General features: G+C 44.0%; 1 protein-coding gene across 1 annotated transcript in view; it reads left to right on the top strand.

The window, feature by feature from the left end:
• SBNO2 (strawberry notch homolog 2) overlaps positions 1–19,623 on the top strand; it is a 166,324-nt gene that overhangs the window by 14,106 nt on the left and 132,595 nt on the right. Inside the window, exon 3 of the mRNA XM_075352925.1 lies at positions 5,746–5,836. Coding sequence (XP_075209040.1) covers positions 5,746–5,836 — 91 coding nt within the window. The remainder of the gene's footprint in view (positions 1–5,745; positions 5,837–19,623) is intronic.

Raw genomic sequence — 19,623 nt, 5'->3', positions numbered from 1 at the left:
CCCGCTCCAACCCACTCTCCCTCTCGATCTTCCAAAATGGCCTCCGCACTCTGGCACGCATGCTGAATTCATCCTCCTCCTCTGATTTCTGTTGCATGTGACATGTCGGATGCGACAGAATAGTCGTGCCCAGGTCCAGCCAGGTCCCCCCTGTTGCCTCCTGAAACGTAGATCCTCCGTGATCCCTCCTCCTTCTCAATACTGGCTGCATGTGCAGAGCGGCTGTCAGCTGGCTCTTTGCAAGCAGTGACACTGAGGTTACTGCAGCTCACACTGCCGTACTGTGAACTCAGGGTGAGTGGATGCAGTATTGTCAGGTCACTGCACCCACACTTCACATGGACAGCCTGCACTTTTCGAAAATGGAGATACGTTCCCTGAGCGTGCCCCACATATTCTGGAATGAGGTTACTGCAGGTCACTCTGCCCTGGACCCAGGGAGTGAGTGTGCAGTATTCTCAGTTCACTGTATTCACACTCCTCACATGAACTGCCTGCACTTCCAGAAAAAAGGCATTCGTTCACTGGGCGTGCCCCCATATTCTTGAAGGTCCAGAGTTGTCATGGGACCTCCAAAATGGATTACCGTGGACCGTTTTTTTTTTTTTTTTGTTTTTTTTTTCCAATAAATTGGTGAAAGAGGGAATGTGTTGGGAGTGTTTTTTTAAAATTTTTTTTGTATATTTTTTTTATTATTATTAACAGTTATTTAATGTTTGGGTATCTGATAGACGCCGCAACATCACTAACCGCTGGGCTTGATGCAAGGTGACCTTACCACCAAACCAGGGCAATAGGATGAGCTTGGGAGAAGCGCCAGGATTGGTGCATCTAATGGATGTGCTACATTTGGGGTGGCTGCAGCCTATTTTTAGGCTGGGAAGGGCCAAATAACCATGGCTCAACCCACCCTGAGAATACCAGACCACAGCTGTCCGCGTTACCTTGGCTGGTAATCCGATTTGGGGGGCACCTCACGTTTTTTGTTTTTTTTGTTTTTTTTTAAATTATTTATTAGTAATTAAAAAATAAAAACAGCCTCCGTTTTGAATTCCAAGGTGCAGCCTTCAGCTGTGGTCTGCAGGCTGCAGTTGTCTGCTTTACCCAAGCTGGCTGTCAAAAATAAGGGGGACCCCATGTTTGTTTTTTAAATTATTTATATTTTGGCTAAATACAAGGCGAAGCACCCTTCAGTGCCACCTGAAAGTCACTAAAGGGTGCCAGCTTAGAATATACAGGGTGTGTGGGATATTAGATATGTATTTGACACATATCTATCTATCCTAGCTTTTTAGACTGTGACCACGATCTGGGTTTGCAGCGTTTTGGACGCAGCGTATTTTCACTGCGTCCAAAACACTGTGTTGTACAGTACCAGGGCAGTGGATGTTTTTTTTTTTTTTTTTTTTATTTATAGAAATCTCCTGACCATTGTGCTTCTTTTCTCCACAGCATAAACTGACTGGCGGTGCGGCCTCCTGAACCTCAGCATGTCAATTTATGCTGCAGAGACGCGAGTGTTGCCTGCAGGGAGAATAGAGCCAAAGTCTGCAGCAGTCCGAACCCGGATCGTGGGCACGGGCAGCTACGTTCTCCTGTGGACTACCCTCGCATCTCGGTAGGAGGGCTGGCACTGCGTTCTAGACCCAGTGTTGCTGGATTGTGGGCACATAGCCTAAAAGTGAGAAATTTGGTGCTACAGCAACATTTTTGTCAAGTAACTGTGGATTCCAAATGCTCACTATACCCCTGAATAAAATCCTTGAGGGGTTTAGTTTCCAAAATGGGGTCACTTGTTTGGGGTTTGTTATATCCTAGGGGCCTTGCAAATGTGACATGGTGCCCACAATTTATTTAAACTTTTCCAAAATTCAAATTGTGCTCTTTCCATTCCGCGCACTACCATTTGTCCAAACAGAGGTTTTTGGCCACATGTGGGGTGTACCTGTGCTCATGAGAAATTGGATAGCAAACTCTGGTGTCCACGTTTTGGTGTTGCCTCTTGAAAAAGTGAGAAATTTGGTGCTAAAAAAAAAATGAACATTTTCAATATGACGACCTATGGATATCAAATGCTGTGAAGTACCTTTTGGGTTCAAAATGCTCACTATACCCCTGAATAAAATCCTTCAGGGCTCTAGTTTCCAGAATGGGGTCACTTCTGGGGGGCTTCTGCTGTTTTGCTGGGTCCCGACTGCCTAAGGTACCTAATGCGACATGGTGCCTGCAATCTATTCCAGCCAAAATTCAGATATTTCTCCTTCTGTTCCGATCCCTCCCATTTGTCCAAACAGAGGTTTCTGATCACATGTGGGGTATCTGCGCGCTCAGAAGAAAGTGGGGAATAAATTTTGGGGTCTGTTTGATGTTATTTCTTTTAAAAGTGAATAAATTCGGGCTAGAGCAACTTTTTTTTTTCATTCCACAGTGCTTTAGTTCCTATGAAGCACCAGAAGGATTAATAAACTTTGTTTTGAGCAGTGTGAGGGGTGTACTTTTTAGAATGGTGTAACTTTTGGGTATTTTCTGTCATCTAGGCCTCTCAGTCACTTCAAATGTGATGTGGTCCCTAAAAAAAAAAAAAAAAAAAAAAGTTTTTGTACATTTTATTGGAAAAAATGAGAAATTGCTGATGAACTTTGACCCCTTCTAACTTCCTAACCAAAAAACAAAAATTTGTTTCAAACATTGCTCTGATGTAAAGTAGACTTGTGGGAAATGACATAACTCTCCGGTTTAAGAGCATAAAAATGAAAAGTTTGAAAATTGCAAAATTTTCTTTACATTTCCAATTTTTTTCACAAATATATCGTTCTAAATTTATAATTATCCTGAACTGCAATATGTCACGAAAAAACAATGAGAATCACCAGGATCCGTGGAAGCATTGGAGAGTTATAACCTGTGAAAGTGACACTGGTCAGAATTGCAAAAAATGGCCCGGTCATTAGGAGCAAAATTGGTTTTGTCCTTGTGTGCACTAGAAAATGGAATTTCTTAAGAAAATTCCCCACCCTCTGAAAGATTACTGCACCTGCGGTAAAAAAAAAACACAGCAAACCGCACCCAAAAACTGCATGCGGTTTTTCCCGCAATATTTCTGTAGTATGTCCTAGCGTTACTTTGATAGCACAGGGAGATGCTCACCTATTCCTGCTCCTGCTGTCCGTGGTGCTGAAGTCTCCCAGGATGCTGTGTCCCATGCGGCTGTCTCCAGTGCTCTGCTACTTACGGGTCAGCTGTGCAGTGCATAACTGCATATGCATGACCCGGCCTGTAAGCAGGAGACCAGCGTCCGGAGGCAGATCAGTGGTGACTTCAGTCAGCTGATGTGCAGTGACAGCTGGAGTCCTCCACCTGTGACCGCAAAGCATATGAGTGAAGTCACCGCTGATCACGTGCGGCTCACTGCACTTGCGGCCTGACCCTCACAGTGAGCAGTCATGGTCTATGGCGCTCGCTGTGAGTGTCAGGTGAAGCAGAGCTGAAAGCGTCGTGGGACTTCGTGTGGATTACGTCGGACCTGGAGGGATGTTATTGGTGGGTTAATAAAGTGGTGAAAGAGGGGGCTTTATTGTCTTTTATTTCAAATGAAGGATATTTGGAGTGTTTGTGTATTTACTTTCACTTGCAGTTTAATGATGAGGGGGTGTCTCATAGATGCTTGCCATTACTAAACTAGGACTTAGTGGCAGCTATGGGCTGCCATTAACTCCTTATTACCCCAATTGCCACCACACCAGGGCAATTCGGGATGAGACGGGAAAAGTCCCGGGACTGTCACATCTAATGGATGCGGCAATTTCGGGCAGCTGCTGGCTGATATTTTTAGGCTGGGGGGCTTCCCAGCCTGAGAATACCAGCCCCAGCTGTGAGGCTTTCTCCTGGCTGGTTATCAAATTTGGGGAGACTGCATGCCGTTTTTTTAAATTTTGCTGTACACTATAGACCCGCCCACCGGCGTCTGTGATTGATTGCAGTGAGACAACTGTCACTCAGCGTGGAGGAGTGTCTGACTGCAACCAATTACAGCCACCGGTGAGCAGGGAAGGCGTGAATGTTATGAGCCTGATGAGCGGTGGCTCTGGAAGATGAAAGAGCTGCAGCAGTGTGACAGATGCCTGGACATCGGTGAGTATGAAGCGCTAGCTCCTACCCCTTTGCGCCAGATTCTGTTCCCCATAAACTTTATATGGGTAGCAGCATCTGACCAGATACCGTGGATCAAGCCTCCGCCGACCCAGAGTCAGCGGGTGATTGATCTGCTAGCCCTCGAAACTGCAGGTACCTGCGGAAAAGTGACGTGCACATTAATTGCGGAAATTCCGCAGCCAAACCTGTTGGTGAAAAAAACGCAGTGTGCGCACAGCATTTTCTTTTTTACCTTAGGTTTTGCTGGGGAAGGACTACAGAAAGTCTATGAACATTTTCTGCAGCAAAACATGCAGCAAAACCGCGGTAAAAAAAAAGTAGTGTGCGCACAGTGCCTTAGGCTGCTTTCACACCTCCGTTTTTTCCTATGCGGCAAAATCCGGCACTTTGCAGGAAAAACGCAACCGTTTTTTTTTTTTTTTGCTGCCGGTTGCGTTTTTCCTGCATAGACTTTAATTTGTGCCGCATGGGCTTGCGTTCCGTCCGTTTTTTGCCGCATGCGGCAGATTTAGCCGATGCGGCGGCCGGATGGAACGTTGCCTGGCACGTGGTTTTTTGTGCGGCAAAAAAAACCCGCATCGCGACGCATTCGGCCGATGCGGCGCATTTTTCAATGCATGCCTATGGACGCCAGATGCGGCAAAAACCGCATCCAGCCGCTGCATGCGTTTTTTGCCACTGCGCATGCCGCAAGCGGCAAAAACAGGACGGGCCGCATTTAAAAAACGTATGCAAAGAATGCTGCTTTTTCGCCGCATCCGTTGCATAGGTTTTAGAGCCGGACTGGCCGGCTCTGCACCTACCGGATGTGTGAAAGCAGCCTTAGTGTTAACTATTGCTTCTATATTCTACAGTACTAGCAGAGGAAAATATATATTTTCTTCTCTGAGTGCTTCTTAAAGCTAAGCATAACATTGATTCATTTATTTTTGATGGAGCGAATGTAAGCTGCTCCATTAAGGTTTACCAGCAGTTTAATGTCTTTACTGATATTACAAGGTTAAGTAAGACTGTATTGCCAGTTTGTACACAGAGGACCTCGTACTGAGAAGGTGGCCGCTTGTAGTCCAATACTCCTCCATGGCTTGTTTTCTGTAGACAGCCTTGGAAAAGACCTGTGTACAATGGTAGTTACTTACTACGTGCTGCTGGTGGTCTTGGAGATGGTATTTGCATCTGTATGGCTAGGTTCACACTTTATATACAGTACTCTTTACAATGCACCAGAATTTCTGTCAGCAGATGACATTTTCTGCATGTCGAGAGAAGATGAAAACTGCCAGGATGAAGGCCATACAGCCCCCATCAGCTTCATTAACTGTATAGCTCCGAAGGGGCTTTGTCAGAGTTCCCATCAGAATTCAATTGTCCTGTGTTTCCACAGAATCCCCGCTGTAGTGCTTGAAGTGAGTAATTTATAAGGGAGTACCTAGCCTAAGACTGCGGTCTTGTACTTATTTGCCAAGAATGCAAGATTTAGAACTAGTCTTTCCTGAATCTTCATTGCTTTTTACTCTAAGCTGCTTCTTGAGGTTTATTTTAGGGTGTTCCTGGTATTTTCCTTGTTCCATTATGTTTTTGTTCTTTTCTCAGATTACATTTTAATGGTCAGACTGAATATTACAGTAGGAGCTATTCCACACCATTCACTAATTACTTTTCTGAGAGCCAATCCTATGCTCAGGTAAGACGTGAGTGTTCAGACTATTTGCATGAATCTATGGCTTCCTTGTTGCTGACACCTTGTGCTTCCTTATTACTTATTCACCCTGATACATGTTCTCTTGCTGGGTTCTGTCTACCTGTTGGTTGTGCTTCCTTATTACTTATTCACCCTGATACATGTTCTCTTGCTGGGTTCTGTCTACCTGTTGGTTGTGCTTCCTTATTACTTATTCACCCTGATACATGTTCTCTTGCTGGGTTCTGTCTACCTGTTGGTTGTGCTTCCTTATTATTCACCCTGATACATGTTCTCTTGCTGGGTTCTGTCTTCCTGTTGGTTGTGCTTCCTTATTATTCGCCCTGATACATGTTCTCTTGCCGGGTTCTGTCTTCCTGTTGGTTGTGTTTCCTTATTATTCACCCTGATACATGTTCTCTTGCCGGGTTCTGTCTTCCTGTTGGTTGTGTTTCCTTATTATTCACCCTGATACATGTTCTCTTGCTGGGTTCTGTCTACCTGTTGGTTGTGTTTCCTTATTATTCACCCTGATACATGTTCTCTTGCTGGGTTCTGTCTTCCTGTTGGTTGTGCTTCCTTATTCTTCACCCTGATACATGTTCTCTTGCTGGGTTCTGTCTACCTGTTGGTTGTGTTTCCTTATTATTCACCCTGATACATGTTCTCTTGCTGGGTTCTGTCTTCCTGTTGGTTGTGCTTCCTTGTTCTTCACCCTGATACATGTTCTCTTGCTGGGTTCTGTCTACCTGTTGGTTGTGCTTCCTTATTATTCACCCTGATACATGTTCTCTTGCTGGGTTCTGTCTACCTGTTGGTTGTGCTTCCTTATTATTCACCCTGATACATGTTCTCTTGCTGGGTTCTGTCTACCTGTTGGTTGTGCTTCCTTATTATTCACCCTGATACATGTTCTCTTGCCGGGTTCTGTCTTCCTGTTGGTTGTGCTTCCTTATTATTCACCCTGATACATGTTCTCTTGCTGGGTTCTGTCTACCTGTTGGTTGTGCTTCCTTATTACTTATTCACCCTGATACATGTTCTCTTGCTGGGTTCTGTCTACCTGTTGGTTGTGCTTCCTTATTACTTATTCACCCTGATACATGTTCTCTTGCTGGGCTCTGTCTACCTGTTGGTTGTGCTTCCTTATTACTTATTCACCCTGATACATGTTCTCTTGCTGGGTTCTGTCTACCTGTTGGTTGTGCTTCCTTATTATTCACCCTGATACATGTTCTCTTGCTGGGTTCTGTCTACCTGTTGGTTGTGCTTCCTTATTACTTATTCACCCTGATACATGTTCTCTTGCTGGGTTCTGTCTACCTGTTGGTTGTGCTTCCTTATTACTTATTCACCCTGATACATGTTCTCTTGCTGGGCTCTGTCTACCTGTTGGTTGTGCTTCCTTATTACTTATTCACCCTGATACATGTTCTCTTGCCGGGTTCTGTCTTCCTGTTGGTTGTGCTTCCTTATTATTCACCCTGATACATGTTCTCTTGCTGGGTTCTGTCTACCTGTTGGTTGTGTTTCCTTATTATTCACCCTGATACATGTTCTCTTGCTGGGTTCTGTCTTCCTGTTGGTTGTGCTTCCTTATTCTTCACCCTGATACATGTTCTCTTGCTGGGTTCTGTCTACCTGTTGGTTGTGCTTCCTTATTATTCACCCTGATACATGTTCTCTTGCTAGGTTCTGTCTACCTGTTGGTTGTGCTTCCTTATTATTCACTCTGATACATGTTCTCTTGCCGGGTTCTGTCTTCCTGTTGGTTGTGCTTCCTTATTACTTATTCACCCTGATACATGTTCTCTTGCCGGGTTCTGTCTTCCTGTTGGTTGTGCTTCCTTATTATTCACCCTGATACATGTTCTCTTGCTGGGTTCTGTCTACCTGTTGGTTGTGCTTCCTTATTATTCACCCTGATACATGTTCTCTTGCTGGGTTCTGTCTACCTGTTGGTTGTGCTTCCTTATTACTTATTCACCCTGATACATGTTCTCTTGCCGGGTTCTGTCTTCCTGTTGGTTGTGCTTCCTTATTATTCACCCTGATACATGTTCTCTTGCTGGGTTCTGTCTACCTGTTGGTTGTGCTTCCTTATTATTCACTCTGATACATGTTCTCTTGCCGGGTTCTGTCTTCCTGTTGGTTGTGCTTCCTTATTATTCACCCTGATACATGTTCTCTTGCTGGGTTCTGTCTTCCTGTTGGTTGTGCTTCCTTATTATTCACTCTGATACATGTTCTCTTGCCGGGTTCTGTCTTCCTGTTGGTTGTGCTTCCTTATTATTCACCCTGATACATGTTCTGTCTACCTGTTGGTTGTGCTTCCTTATTATTCACCCTGATACATGTTCTCTTGCCGGGTTCTGTCTTCCTGTTTGTTGTGCTTCCTTATTATTCACCCTGATACATGTTCTCTTGCTGGGTTCTGTCTACCTGTTGGTTGTGCTTCCTTATTATTCACTCTGATACATGTTCTCTTGCTGGGTTCTGTCTTCCTGTTGGTTGTGCTTCCTTATTATTCACCCTGATACATGTTCTCTTGCTGGGTTCTGTCTTCCTGTTGGTTGTGCTTCCTTATTATTCACTCTGATACATGTTCTCTTGCCGGGTTCTGTCTTCCTGTTGGTTGTGCTTCCTTATTATTCACCCTGATACATGTTCTCTTGCTGGGTTCTGTCTTCCTGTTGGTTGTGCTTCCTTATTATTCACCCTGATACATGTTCTGTCTACCTGTTGGTTGTGCTTCCTTATTATTCACCCTGATACATGTTCTCTTGCTGGGTTCTGTCTTCCTGTTGGTTGTGCTTCCTTATTATTCACCCTGATACATGTTCTCTTGCCGGGTTCTGTCTTCCTGTTTGTTGTGCTTCCTTATTATTCACCCTGATACATGTTCTCTTGCTGGGTTCTGTCTACCTGTTGGTTGTGCTTCCTTATTATTCACTCTGATACATGTTCTCTTGCTGGGTTCTGTCTACCTGTTGGTTGTGCTTCCTTATTACTTATTCACCCTGATACATGTTCTCTTGCTGGGTTCTGTCTACCTGTTGGTTGTGCTTCCTTATTACTTATTCACCCTGATACATGTTCTCTTGCTGGGTTCTGTCTTCCTGTTGGTTGTGCTTCCTTATTATTCACCCTGATACATGTTCTCTTGCCGGGTTCTGTCTACCTGTTTGTTGTGCTTCCTTATTATTCACCCTGATGCATGTTCTCTTGCTGGGTTCTGTCTACCTGTTTGTTGTGCTTCCTTATTATTCACCCTGATACATGTTCTCTTGCCGGGTTCTGTCTACCTGTTTGTTGTGCTTCCTTATTATTCACCCTGATGCATGTTCTCTTGCTGGGTTCTGTCTACCTGTTGCTTGTGCTTCCTTATTCACCCTGATACATGTTCTCTTGCTGGGTTCTGTCTTCCTGTTGGTTGTGCTTCCTTATTATTCACTCTGATACATGTTCTCTTGCTGGGTTCTGTCTTCCTGTTGGTTGTGCTTCCTTATTATTCACCCTGATACATGTTCTCTTGCCGGGTTCTGTCTTCCTGTTGGTTGTGCTTCCTTATTATTCGCCCTGATACATGTTCTCTTGCCGGGTTCTGTCTACCTGTTGGTTGTGCTTCCTTATTACTTATTCACCCTGATACATGTTCTCTTGCCGGGTTCTGTCTACCTGTTGGTTGTGCTTCCTTATTATTCACCCTGATACATGTTCTCTTGCTGGGTTCTGTCTACCTGTTGGTTGTGCTTCCTTATTACTTATTCACCCTGATACATGTTCTCTTGCTGGGTTCTGTCTACCTGTTGGTTGTGCTTCCTTATTATTCACTCTGATACATGTTCTCTTGCTGGGTTCTGTCTACCTGTTTGTTGTGCTTCCTTATTATTCACCCTGATACATGTTCTCTTGCCGGGTTCTGTCTACCTGTTTGTTGTGCTTCCTTATTATTCACTCTGATACATGTTCTCTTGCTGGGTTCTGTCTTCCTGTTGGTTGTGCTTCCTTATTATTCACTCTGATACATGTTCTCTTGCTGGGTTCTGTCTACCTGTTGGTTGTGCTTCCTTATTACTTATTCACCCTGATACATGTTCTCTTGCCGGGTTCTGTCTACCTGTTGGTTGTGCTTCCTTATTATTCGCCCTGATACATGTTCTCTTGCCGGGTTCTGTCTACCTGTTGGTTGTGCTTCCTTATTACTTATTCACCCTGATACATGTTCTCTTGCCGGGTTCTGTCTACCTGTTGGTTGTGCTTCCTTATTATTCACCCTGATACATGTTCTCTTGCTGGGTTCTGTCTACCTGTTGGTTGTGCTTCCTTATTACTTATTCACCCTGATACATGTTCTCTTGCTGGGTTCTGTCTACCTGTTGGTTGTGCTTCCTTATTACTTATTCACCCTGATACATGTTCTCTTGCTGGGTTCTGTCTACCTGTTGGTTGTGCTTCCTTATTATTCACTCTGATACATGTTCTCTTGCTGGGTTCTGTCTACCTGTTTGTTGTGCTTACTTATTATTCACCCTGATGCATGTTCTCTTGCCGGGTTCTGTCTACCTGTTGGTTGTGCTTCCTTATTATTCACCCTGATACATGTTCTCTTGCCGGGTTCTGTCTTCCTGTTGGTTGTGTTTCCTTATTATTCACCCTGATACATGTTCTCTTGCTGGGTTCTGTCTACCTGTTTGTTGTGCTTCCTTATTATTCACCCTGATACATGTTCTCTTGCCGAGTTCTGTCTACCTGTTTGTTGTGCTTCCTTTTTATTCACCCTGATGCATGTTCTCTTGCTGGGTTCTGTCTTCCTGTTGGTTGTGCTTCCTTATTATTCACCCTGATACATGTTCTCTTGCTGGGTTCTGTCTTCCTGTTGGTTGTGCTTCCTTATTATTCCCTCTGATACATGTTCTCTTGCTGGGTTCTGTCTTCCTGTTGGTTGTGCTTCCTTATTACTTATTCACCCTGATACATGTTCTCTTGCCGAGTTCTGTCTTCCTGTTGGTTGTGCTTCCTTATTATTCACTCTGATACATGTTCTCTTGCTGGGTTCTGTCTACCTGTTGGTTGTGCTTCCTTATTACTTATTCACCCTGATACATGTTCTCTTGCCGGGTTCTGTCTACCTGTTGGTTGTGCTTCCTTATTATTCACCCTGATACATGTTCTCTTGCTGGGTTCTGTCTACCTGTTGGTTGTGCTTCCTTATTACTTATTCACCCTGATACATGTTCTCTTGCTGGGTTCTGTCTACCTGTTGGTTGTGCTTCCTTATTACTTATTCACCCTGATACATGTTCTCTTGCTGGGTTCTGTCTACCTGTTGGTTGTGCTTCCTTATTACTTATTCACCCTGATACATGTTCTCTTGCCGGGTTCTGTCTACCTGTTGCTTGTGCTTCCTTATTATTCACCCTGATACATGTTCTCTTGCCGGGTTCTGTCTACCTGTTTGTTGTGCTTCCTTATTATTCACCCTGATGCATGTTCTCTTGCCGGGTTCTGTCTACCTGTTGGTTGTGCTTCCTTATTATTCACCCTGATACATGTTCTCTTGCCGGGTTCTGTCTTCCTGTTGGTTGTGTTTCCTTATTATTCACCCTGATACATGTTCTCTTGCTGGGTTCTGTCTACCTGTTTGTTGTGCTTCCTTATTATTCACCCTGATACATGTTCTCTTGCCGAGTTCTGTCTACCTGTTTGTTGTGCTTCCTTTTTATTCACCCTGATGCATGTTCTCTTGCTGGGTTCTGTCTTCCTGTTGGTTGTGCTTCCTTATTATTCACCCTGATACATGTTCTCTTGCTGGGTTCTGTCTTCCTGTTGGTTGTGCTTCCTTATTATTCACTCTGATACATGTTCTCTTGCTGGGTTCTGTCTTCCTGTTGGTTGTGCTTCCTTATTATTCACCCTGATACATGTTCTCTTGCCGGGTTCTGTCTTCCTGTTGGTTGTGCTTCCTTATTATTCGCCCTGATACATGTTCTCTTGCCGGGTTCTGTCTACCTGTTGGTTGTGCTTCCTTATTACTTATTCACCCTGATACATGTTCTCTTGCCGGGTTCTGTCTACCTGTTGGTTGTGCTTCCTTATTATTCACCCTGATACATGTTCTCTTGCTGGGTTCTGTCTACCTGTTGGTTGTGCTTCCTTATTACTTATTCACCCTGATACATGTTCTCTTGCTGGGTTCTGTCTACCTGTTGGTTGTGCTTCCTTATTACTTATTCACCCTGATACATGTTCTCTTGCTGGGTTCTGTCTACCTGTTGGTTGTGCTTCCTTATTATTCACCCTGATACATGTTCTCTTGCTGGGTTCTGTCTTCCTGTTGGTTGTGCTTCCTTATTACTTATTCACCCTGATACATGTTCTCTTGCCGGGTTCTGTCTACCTGTTTGTTGTGCTTCCTTATTATTCACCCTGATACATGTTCTCTTGCTGGGTTCTGTCTACCTGTTGGTTGTGCTTCCTTATTACTTATTCACCCTGATACATGTTCTCTTGCCGGGTTCTGTCTACCTGTTTGTTGTGCTTCCTTATTATTCACCCTGATACATGTTCTCTTGCTGGGTTCTGTCTACCTGTTGCTTGTGCTTCCTTATTATTCACCCTGATACATGTTCTCTTGCCGGGTTCGGTCTTCCTGTTTGTTGTGCTTCCTTATTATTCACCCTGATGCATGTTCTCTTGCTGGGTTCTGTCTACCTGTTGCTTGTGCTTCCTTATTATTCACCCTGATACATGTTCTCTTGCCGGGTTCTGTCTTCCTGTTGGTTGTGCTTCCTTATTATTCACCCTGATACATGTTCTCTTGCTGGGTTCTGTCTTCCTGTTTGTTGTGCTTCCTTATTATTCACCCTGATACATGTTCTCTTGCCGGGTTCTGTCTTCCTGTTGGTTGTGCTTCCTTATTATTCACCCTGATACATGTTCTCTTGCTGGGTTCTGTCTACCTGTTGGTTGTGCTTCCTTATTATTCACCCTGATACATGTTCTCTTGCTGGGTTCTGTCTTCCTGTTGGTTGTGCTTCCTTATTATTCACCCTGATGCATGTTCTCTTGCTGAGTTCTGTCTACCTGTTGGTTGTGCTTCCTTATTATTCACCCTGATGCATGTTCTCTTGCTGGGTTCTGTCTACCTGTTGGTTGTGCTTCCTTATTATTCACCCTGATACATGTTCTCTTGCTGGGTTCTGTCTACCTGTTGGTTGTGCTTCCTTATTATTCACCCTGATACATGTTCTCTTGCTGGGTTCTGTCTTCCTGTTGGTTGTGCTTCCTTATTATTCACCCTGATACATGTTCTCTTGCTGGGTTCTGTCTTCCTGTTGGTTGTGCTTCCTTATTATTCACCCTGATACATGTTCTCTTGCCGGGTTCTGTCTTCCTGTTGGTTGTGTTTCCTTTATTATTCACCCTGATACATGTTCTCTTGCTGGGTTCTGTCTACCTGTTGGTTGTGCTTCCTTATTATTCACCCTGATACATGTTCTCTTGCTGGGTTCTGTCTACCTGTTGGTTGTGCTTCCTTATTATTCACCCTGATACATGTTCTCTTGCTGGGTTCTGTCTTCCTGTTGGTTGTGCTTCCTTATTATTCACCCTGATACATGTTCTCTTGCTGGGTTCTGTCTACCTGTTTGTTGTGCTTCCTTATTATTCACTCTGATACATGTTCTCTTGCTGGGTTCTGTCTACCTGTTTGTTGTGCTTCCTTATTATTCACCCTGATACATGTTCTCTTGCCGGGTTCTGTCTACCTGTTTGTTGTGCTTCCTTATTATTCACTCTGATACATGTTCTCTTGCTGGGTTCTGTCTTCCTGTTGGTTGTGCTTCCTTATTATTCACTCTGATACATGTTCTCTTGCTGGGTTCTGTCTTCCTGTTGGTTGTGCTTCCTTATTATTCACTCTGATACATGTTCTCTTGCTGGGTTCTGTCTTCCTGTTGGTTGTGCTTCCTTATTATTCACCCTGATACATGTTCTCTTGCCGGGTTCTGTCTTCCTGTTGGTTGTGCTTCCTTATTATTCGCCCTGATACATGTTCTCTTGCCGGGTTCTGTCTACCTGTTGGTTGTGCTTCCTTATTACTTATTCACCCTGATACATGTTCTCTTGCCGGGTTCTGTCTACCTGTTGGTTGTGCTTCCTTATTATTCACCCTGATACATGTTCTCTTGCTGGGTTCTGTCTACCTGTTGGTTGTGCTTCCTTATTACTTATTCACCCTGATACATGTTCTCTTGCTGGGTTCTGTCTACCTGTTGGTTGTGCTTCCTTATTACTTATTCACCCTGATACATGTTCTCTTGCTGGGTTCTGTCTACCTGTTGGTTGTGCTTCCTTATTATTCACTCTGATACATGTTCTCTTGCTGGGTTCTGTCTACCTGTTTGTTGTGCTTCCTTATTATTCACCCTGATACATGTTCTCTTGCCGGGTTCTGTCTACCTGTTTGTTGTGCTTCCTTATTATTCACTCTGATACATGTTCTCTTGCTGGGTTCTGTCTTCCTGTTGGTTGTGCTTCCTTATTATTCACTCTGATACATGTTCTCTTGCTGGGTTCTGTCTACCTGTTGGTTGTGCTTCCTTATTACTTATTCACCCTGATACATGTTCTCTTGCCGGGTTCTGTCTACCTGTTGGTTGTGCTTCCTTATTATTCACCCTGATACATGTTCTCTTGCCGGGTTCTGTCTTCCTGTTGGTTGTGCTTCCTTATTATTCGCCCTGATACATGTTCTCTTGCCGGGTTCTGTCTACCTGTTGGTTGTGCTTCCTTATTACTTATTCACCCTGATACATGTTCTCTTGCCGGGTTCTGTCTACCTGTTGGTTGTGCTTCCTTATTATTCACCCTGATACATGTTCTCTTGCTGGGTTCTGTCTACCTGTTGGTTGTGCTTCCTTATTACTTATTCACCCTGATACATGTTCTCTTGCTGGGTTCTGTCTACCTGTTGGTTGTGCTTCCTTATTACTTATTCACCCTGATACATGTTCTCTTGCTGGGTTCTGTCTACCTGTTGGTTGTGCTTCCTTATTATTCACTCTGATACATGTTCTCTTGCTGGGTTCTGTCTCTACCTGTTTGTTGTGCTTCCTTATTATTCACCCTGATGCATGTTCTCTTGCCGGGTTCTGTCTACCTGTTGGTTGTGCTTCCTTATTATTCACCCTGATACATGTTCTCTTGCCGGGTTCTGTCTTCCTGTTGGTTGTGTTTCCTTATTATTCACCCTGATACATGTTCTCTTGCTGGGTTCTGTCTACCTGTTTGTTGTGCTTCCTTATTATTCACCCTGATACATGTTCTCTTGCCGAGTTCTGTCTACCTGTTTGTTGTGCTTCCTTTTTATTCACCCTGATGCATGTTCTCTTGCTGGGTTCTGTCTTCCTGTTGGTTGTGCTTCCTTATTATTCACCCTGATACATGTTCTCTTGCTGGGTTCTGTCTTCCTGTTGGTTGTGCTTCCTTATTATTCCCTCTGATACATGTTCTCTTGCTGGGTTCTGTCTTCCTGTTGGTTGTGCTTCCTTATTACTTATTCACCCTGATACATGTTCTCTTGCCGAGTTCTGTCTTCCTGTTGGTTGTGCTTCCTTATTATTCACTCTGACACATGTTCTCTTGCTGGGTTCTGTCTACCTGTTGGTTGTGCTTCCTTATTACTTATTCACCCTGATACATGTTCTCTTGCCGGGTTCTGTCTACCTGTTGGTTGTGCTTCCTTATTATTCACCCTGATACATGTTCTCTTGCTGGGTTCTGTCTACCTGTTGGTTGTGCTTCCTTATTACTTATTCACCCTGATACATGTTCTCTTGCTGGGTTCTGTCTACCTGTTGGTTGTGCTTCCTTATTACTTATTCACCCTGATACATGTTCTCTTGCTGGGTTCTGTCTACCTGTTGGTTGTGCTTCCTTATTACTTATTCACCCTGATACATGTTCTCTTGCCGGGTTCTGTCTACCTGTTGCTTGTGCTTCCTTATTATTCACCCTGATACATGTTCTCTTGCCGGGTTCTGTCTACCTGTTTGTTGTGCTTCCTTATTATTCACCCTGATGCATGTTCTCTTGCCGGGTTCTGTCTTCCTGTTGGTTGTGCTTCCTTATTATTCACTCTGATACATGTTCTCTTGCTGGGTTCTGTCTTCCTGTTGGTTGTGCTTCCTTATTATTCACCCTGATACATGTTCTCTTGCCGGGTTCTGTCTTCCTGTTGGTTGTGCTTCCTTATTATTCGCCCTGATACATGTTCTCTTGCCGGGTTCTGTCTACCTGTTGGTTGTGCTTCCTTATTACTTATTCACCCTGATACATGTTCTCTTGCCGGGTTCTGTCTACCTGTTGGTTGTGCTTCCTTATTATTCACCCTGATACATGTTCTCTTGCTGGGTTCTGTCTACCTGTTGGTTGTGCTTCCTTATTACTTATTCACCCTGATACATGTTCTCTTGCTGGGTTCTGTCTACCTGTTGGTTGTGCTTCCTTATTACTTATTCACCCTGATACATGTTCTCTTGCTGGGTTCTGTCTACCTGTTGGTTGTGCTTCCTTATTATTCACCCTGATACATGTTCTCTTGCTGGGTTCTGTCTTCCTGTTGGTTGTGCTTCCTTATTACTTATTCACCCTGATACATGTTCTCTTGCCGGGTTCTGTCTACCTGTTTGTTGTGCTTCCTTATTATTCACCCTGATACATGTTCTCTTGCTGGGTTCTGTCTACCTGTTGGTTGTGCTTCCTTATTACTTATTCACCCTGATACATGTTCTCTTGCCGGGTTCTGTCTACCTGTTTGTTGTGCTTCCTTATTATTCACCCTGATACATGTTCTCTTGCTGGGTTCTGTCTACCTGTTGCTTGTGCTTCCTTATTATTCACCCTGATACATGTTCTCTTGCCGGGTTCGGTCTTCCTGTTTGTTGTGCTTCCTTATTATTCACCCTGATGCATGTTCTCTTGCTGGGTTCTGTCTACCTGTTGCTTGTGCTTCCTTATTATTCACCCTGATACATGTTCTCTTGCCGGGTTCTGTCTTCCTGTTGGTTGTGCTTCCTTATTATTCACCCTGATACATGTTCTCTTGCTGGGTTCTGTCTACCTGTTGGTTGTGCTTCCTTATTATTCACCCTGATACATGTTCTCTTGCTGGGTTCTGTCTTCCTGTTGGTTGTGCTTCCTTATTATTCACCCTGATGCATGTTCTCTTGCTGAGTTCTGTCTACCTGTTGGTTGTGCTTCCTTATTATTCACCCTGATGCATGTTCTCTTGCTGGGTTCTGTCTACCTGTTGGTTGTGCTTCCTTATTATTCACCCTGATACATGTTCTCTTGCTGGGTTCTGTCTACCTGTTGGTTGTGCTTCCTTATTATTCACCCTGATACATGTTCTCTTGCTGGGTTCTGTCTTCCTGTTGGTTGTGCTTCCTTATTATTCACCCTGATACATGTTCTCTTGCTGGGTTCTGTCTTCCTGTTGGTTGTGCTTCCTTATTATTCACCCTGATACATGTTCTCTTGCCGGGTTCTGTCTTCCTGTTGGTTGTGTTTCCTTTATTATTCACCCTGATACATGTTCTCTTGCTGGGTTCTGTCTACCTGTTGGTTGTGCTTCCTTATTATTCACCCTGATACATGTTCTCTTGCTGGGTTCTGTCTACCTGTTGGTTGTGCTTCCTTATTATTCACCCTGATACATGTTCTCTTGCTGGGTTCTGTCTTCCTGTTGGTTGTGCTTCCTTATTATTCACCCTGATACATGTTCTCTTGCTGGGTTCTGTCTACCTGTTTGTTGTGCTTCCTTATTATTCACTCTGATACATGTTCTCTTGCTGGGTTCTGTCTACCTGTTTGTTGTGCTTCCTTATTATTCACCCTGATACATGTTCTCTTGCCGGGTTCTGTCTACCTGTTTGTTGTGCTTCCTTATTATTCACTCTGATACATGTTCTCTTGCTGGGTTCTGTCTTCCTGTTGGTTGTGCTTCCTTATTATTCACTCTGATACATGTTCTCTTGCTGGGTTCTGTCTACCTGTTGGTTGTGCTTCCTTATTATTCACCCTGATACATGTTCTCTTGCCGGGTTCTGTCTACCTGTTTGTTGTGCTTCCTTATTATTCACCCTGATGCATGTTCTCTTGCTGGGTTCTGTCTACCTGTTTGTTGTGCTTCCTTATTATTCACCCTGATACATGTTCTCTTGCCGGGTTCTGTCTACCTGTTTGTTGTGCTTCCTTATTATTCACCCTGATGCATGTTCTCTTGCTGGGTTCTGTCTTCCTGTTGGTTGTGTTTCCTTATTATTCACCCTGATACATGTTCTCTTGCTGGGTTCTGTCTACCTGTTTGTTGTGCTTCCTTATTATTCACCCTGATACATGTTCTCTTGCCGAGTTCTGTCTACCTGTTGGTTGTGCTTCCTTATTATTCACCCTGATACATGTTCTCTTGCCGGGTTCTGTCTTCCTGTTGGTTGTGTTTCCTTTATTATTCACCCTGATACATGTTCTCTTGCCGGGTTCTGTCTTCCTGTTGGTTGTGCTTCCTTATTATTCACCCTGATACATGTTCTCTTGCTGGGTTCTGTCTTCCTGTTGGTTGTGTTTCCTTTATTATTCACCCTGATACATGTTCTCTTGCCGGGTTCTGTCTTCCTGTTGGTTGTGCTTCCTTATTATTCACCCTGATACATGTTCTCTTGCTGGGTTCTGTCTTCCTGTTTGTTGTGCTTCCTTATTATTCACCCTGATACATGTTCTCTTGCTGGCTTCTGTCTACCTGTTGGTTGTGCTTCCTTATTATTCACCCTGATACATGTTCTCTTGCCGGGTTCTGTCTTCCTGTTGGTTGTGTTTCCTTATTATTCACCCTGATACATGTTCTCTTGCTGGGTTCTGTCTACCTGTTTGTTGTGCTTCCTTATTATTCACCCTGATACATGTTCTCTTGCCGAGTTCTGTCTACCTGTTTGTTGTGCTTCCTTTTTATTCACCCTGGTGCATGTTCTCTTGCTGGGTTCTGTCTTCCTGTTGGTTGTGCTTCCTTATTATTCACCCTGATACATGTTCTCTTGCTGGGTTCTGTCTACCTGTTGGTTGTGCTTCCTTATTATTCACCCTGATACATGTTCTCTTGCCGGGTTCTGTCTTCCTGTTCGTTGTGCTTCCTTATTAGTCACCCTGATACATGTTCTCTTGCCGGGTTCTGTCTACCTGTTGGTTGTGCTTCCTTATTATTCGCCCTGATACATGTTCTCTTGCCGGGTTCTGTCTTCCTGTTGGTTGTGTTTCCTTATTAGTCACCCTGATACATGTTCTCTTGCCGGGTTCTGTCTTCCTGTTGGTTGTGCTTCCTTATTATTCACCCTGATACATGTTCTCTTGCCGGGTTCTGTCTACCTGTTGGTTGTGCTTCCTTATTATTCACCCTGATACATGTTCTCTTGCCGGGTTCTGTCTACCTGTTGGTTGTGCTTCCTTATTATTCACCCTGATGCATGTTCTCTTGCTGGGTTCTGTCTACCTGTTGGTTGTGTTTCCTTATTATTCACCCTGATGCATGTTCTCTTGCCGGGTTCTGTCTACCTGTTGGTTGTGCTTCCTTATTACTTATTCACCCTGATACATGTTCTCTTGCTGGGTTCTGTCTTCCTGTTTGTTGTGCTTCCTTATTATTCACCCTGATACATGTTCTCTTGCTGGGTTCTGTCTACCTGTTTGTTGTGCTTCCTTATTATTCACCCTGATACATGTTCTCTTGCTGGGTT

The sequence above is a fragment of the Anomaloglossus baeobatrachus genome, chromosome 1 (assembly GCF_048569485.1).
Source record: "Anomaloglossus baeobatrachus isolate aAnoBae1 chromosome 1, aAnoBae1.hap1, whole genome shotgun sequence".
Taxonomy (NCBI): domain Eukaryota; kingdom Metazoa; phylum Chordata; class Amphibia; order Anura; family Aromobatidae; genus Anomaloglossus; species Anomaloglossus baeobatrachus.
This window is presented reverse-complemented; position numbering and strand designations above follow the sequence as displayed.